Source organism: Verticillium alfalfae, genomic scaffold (assembly GCF_000150825.1).
Source record: "Verticillium alfalfae VaMs.102 supercont1.15 genomic scaffold, whole genome shotgun sequence".
Lineage (NCBI taxonomy): Eukaryota > Fungi > Ascomycota > Sordariomycetes > Glomerellales > Plectosphaerellaceae > Verticillium > Verticillium alfalfae.
Window position 1 is genome coordinate 419,892 of NW_003315024.1, and position 3,737 is coordinate 423,628.

The 3,737-nt window shown below is 58.1% G+C and overlaps 1 protein-coding gene across 1 annotated transcript; it reads right to left on the reverse strand.

The window, feature by feature from the left end:
• Positions 1 to 1,726: 1,726 nt before the first annotated feature.
• VDBG_09448 (predicted protein) lies at positions 1,727 to 3,469 on the reverse strand (the record flags this gene model as incomplete). The annotated part of the gene is made up of 1 exon (XM_003000207.1): positions 1,727 to 3,469. The coding sequence occupies one exon, from the start codon at positions 3,467 to 3,469 to the stop codon at positions 1,727 to 1,729; it is 1,743 nt and encodes a 580-aa protein (XP_003000253.1).
• Positions 3,470 to 3,737: the final 268 nt, after the last annotated feature.

The window sequence follows — 3,737 nt, forward strand, 5'->3', positions numbered from 1 at the left end:
GGTGGTGGTTCGTGGGCGTTGGAATGTGCGCTCCTGTCCCGGGCTGGTGGTCTGGCGTTGGGGGCCCAGGGATGAGGGGGGTGAAGGTTTTTTGATGGGGGGTTGGAATGGCCAATGGAGATCAATTTGGTGGTCTTGATGTGTTGGTAGTTGTGAATACCCCGCGTCTTGTCTTGGGTGCCAGGTGACGAAAAGACGAGGAGGAAGGAGGGAATGGAGAGCAAGTTGAGCATCGAGGCAGGCACAGATGTGAGGCAGCAAGTACGAGAGTGCCGCCGTGGGAAGGAGCGCCTTTCCTTAAGGACCCCCGAAATGCCCGTGGCTGGGCCGCCCGGGCTGTGACGAGGGGGGGGGGGGGCTGGTGGACGTGTGGTCCAATGACGTCGTAAGTAAACATGTCTCTGTATCCCAGCAACCAGCCACGCTCATCGCACTTTCACAAACGCGGCTTAGGTCAGCACCAAACCATCGTTCCGTCCCGCAACCGCCCAGGCTGGGCCCTGTCAGTTTCACATGTGCGACACCCCAGGCCAGCCCACCCATCGCCTCCACTCTCAACGTCAGTCAGTCAATGCGAACACGAGAGACGACAAGCCAGCGAAATGGGCCGGCAACGTCCACACGCGCCATTCATTTGCTTATTGCCTTTCTCTGTCGGAAACGAGAAATGTCACAAGAGCCATACAAAAACAACTGAGCGAAATGATGCCTTTTCAATTCGAGCCCGTCCCACCTGTGGCGGTCAGGACGCCCTTTGCTCTGATGTCTCCAGTATTCGGTCTTTGATCGTAGTGTACCACTGGTCATCTTCTCTCCGTGGTCTTTCCATCCCATCAGCTGTTCTGCTGCTGGATATACTGTACCAGGCGGGACAACCAGCTGCCAAACGAAAACCTGCCCATCGCTGAGCCGTCGAGGTGCGAACCCCACGGCCCATCCTTACATGACGTTGTCTAACATAGATGAAAAATAGAAATAAAAAGCGAAGAACAGTCCTGCCTTCCCAGTCCCTGGCATCGGCCTTCTCAACACCAAAGAGGTCGGTAGATCGAGCAGGCCGTTGTACGACCTATTTCCTCGATGGCCTCATGCCCAAGAACGCCCCTTCACCAAGGTTGAGTGTTTTAGTGAACAAACGCCGAGGGAAAAGGTGAGGGGGAAAGGGGGCGCGTTTTACAAATGGTGTTGGGAGAGGGCTTGCTCCTTTCCATGAGCAAGACCAGTCTCGCCCAGGGGTTTGCCAGCCCTCCATCCATACAAGAACTGCCCAGAAAGTATACATGCTTGGTCCTACTATCGAGACAAAAGTTGAGAAAGACCCCGGAGAGAAAAGGAGAACAAATGTGAGAAGAAAGTGGCTCTCTGCCCAAGACACATGTCCATGCTTCCCTCTTGCAAAGGCTTCCCATGTTCCAATATCAGTCTGGGTTGCCATGCTCCAATGACAGCTTCAGCGAGTCAAAGAGATCGAAGAAAAGGAAGAACTGGGGAAAATAAGAAACGGAAGAGGTATAGAGCCGACAACTTGGTGTGGAGTGTGAAAACGCAATAGCCCAAGGAAAAAGTAAATGCAAACGCTCGCGAGCCATGAGATGAGCCGCACAAAGGAAACGCCTTCGCTTGCCATCCATCATCCGTCATCCATCATTCATCATCCATCTGTCCACTTCATTACATCATGATACTCGTCGTCATACCTTAGAAGAATGGCGGCCGGCCGTAGGCTTCATACGATGGGCTGCGACCATAGATCGAAGACGGCGCCTGGCTGGACGCGCGAGCCCGGATGGGCAGTCGCTCGAGCCGGGCCGCGACGCTGGTCTTCGCCGTAAATGGTGCTCGCTCGATCGCTACCGCCGCCGCCGGCACGGGAACCTCCACCGCCCTGCTGGGTGATGTTGATTTCTCCGCCATCCTCGCAGTGGATCTCAGCACCCCCCACCTTGAGCGTCGCCGAGCCCGTCACCTTGATCGTGAAGTCATCGTCGCCCTGGCCAGCCGAAGACCGAGTTGTACGTGTCGTGTTGCTCTGCCGGTTATCGCTCTCGTCCCGGCTCTCGCTACTGCGTGTAGAGCGGCTGCTCTTGTCGCTGTTGCGCTTGCCGGCCTTGCGAAGTGTCTCGGCCGTCAGGGGCAGAGTGGCACCACCGTTGATGTCGTCCTGGTAGGCTGCTGCTGCGCGAACCTGGTCTTCGTAGTCGAAACTGCCGGCACTGCTGCCATAGTACGAATGACGCCGACCAGAGCTGGCGGCAGGCTCAATGCGGTAGGGAATGCCGCCCTCGATCGCAGCGCTCTCGCGTCGCTTGCTTCGCGACAGTTGGGCACCTTCGCCATGGCCGTAGCTGAAAGAGCGCGAGGGGGCAATCTCCCGGTACAGAATATCCTCGCCATCAAAATCTCCGTCGTCGAAGCCGCCATAGTCGATGGCTCGTCGGGGCTGTACGGGAGGTGCGGACGGGGGAGGTGGGCCTCGAATGGCGGCCCGTCTAGGACCTGTAGTGACGGGACGAGGAGGGGGAGGCATACGCCGCCTGTCCTCCTCCACACTGTACTTCTTCAGCGAAGGCCGTCGAACTAGGCTGATGTCGTTCTCCTGCTCATACTCCTCATATGGATACATTGGAGCTGGGTCGAAAGGCTGCCCGGCGGACACGTTCGGACGATGACCACTTGCAGATGAAGGCCGCTGGAAACGCTGCGCGAGATGTTGGTGTTGGGGACCACCCATAGCGCTGCCTCCAAAGTAGTCGACTTGGGGCGCCGCCGACGGAGGCGGGTATGGCGCAGGGCTGGAACCGTAAGAAGGCGCGGGATAGAGTGGAGGGGGGGCAACACCACCAGGGTGTTGAGACCACCACTGAGTGTTGGAAGTGGGCGGTCGAGAGCCGGCTCCGTAGTAGCTGCTGGGGCGAGAGGCTGTCATGGCACGGGGCCGGTGAGAAGTTGACGGGCTCACGCCATAGAAGGCAGCATCGTCATTGCCGCCAGTCGGTCGCCTGTAGGCATCTTGCGATTGCGAATGCGAGTGGAGGATGGGAGCAGGGGCCGTCTTCGAATGCTTAGTCGGGGGACGAACGCTAGCCTTCCTGGCAGCTCGCTCGGCCTCGCGCTCAAGGTCCCTCCTGCGCTCCCGTTCCCGCTCCTTTGCTTTGTCCTTCTCTTTGGCGCGCTCCTTTTCCTTGGCTCTGTATCTCGCCTCCTTGTCCTTCTTGGAGGGGCCGATTGCGTGAACGGTTGAGTCAGAGTCGGTCAAGGCGTTGTGTGGTGAAGAAGAGCCCGAGCCCGATTGAGGGCGGAGCGAGGGCCGGTGTTTGCGGGACTTGCTCGTGTTGGAGCGCTCTTTGCTAGGGCTCGGGGCCTCGGAGACGGCATAGCGTTCAGTGCCGGCAATGACGGAGCCTGTATCGTCGTTGGCCTCCTCAACGTACGAGACGCGGTGGTGTTTGGTGGGCGACCTGTTGCTCATGGCGGGCAATATTTTGTCGGGTCGCAACTCGAGAGCAGCCACTGAGGGATGGTGCCAGTCGATGTTGGTGCGAGAGAGGCGGAGAAGCCTCTGAAAGAGGCGGGGCACGTCGGAAGAGTCGCAGTATCGCCAGTGTCTGTCTTGGGTGGTATGGGACAATTGTAGTAAAAATCGCAGTCTTGGGGTGGGAAGGTGGGAGCTAGGAACTTTTTGTGTGTGAGAGAAGGTAACGTTGGTTCCGCAGGTGGGGATCAGGAATATTGATGCG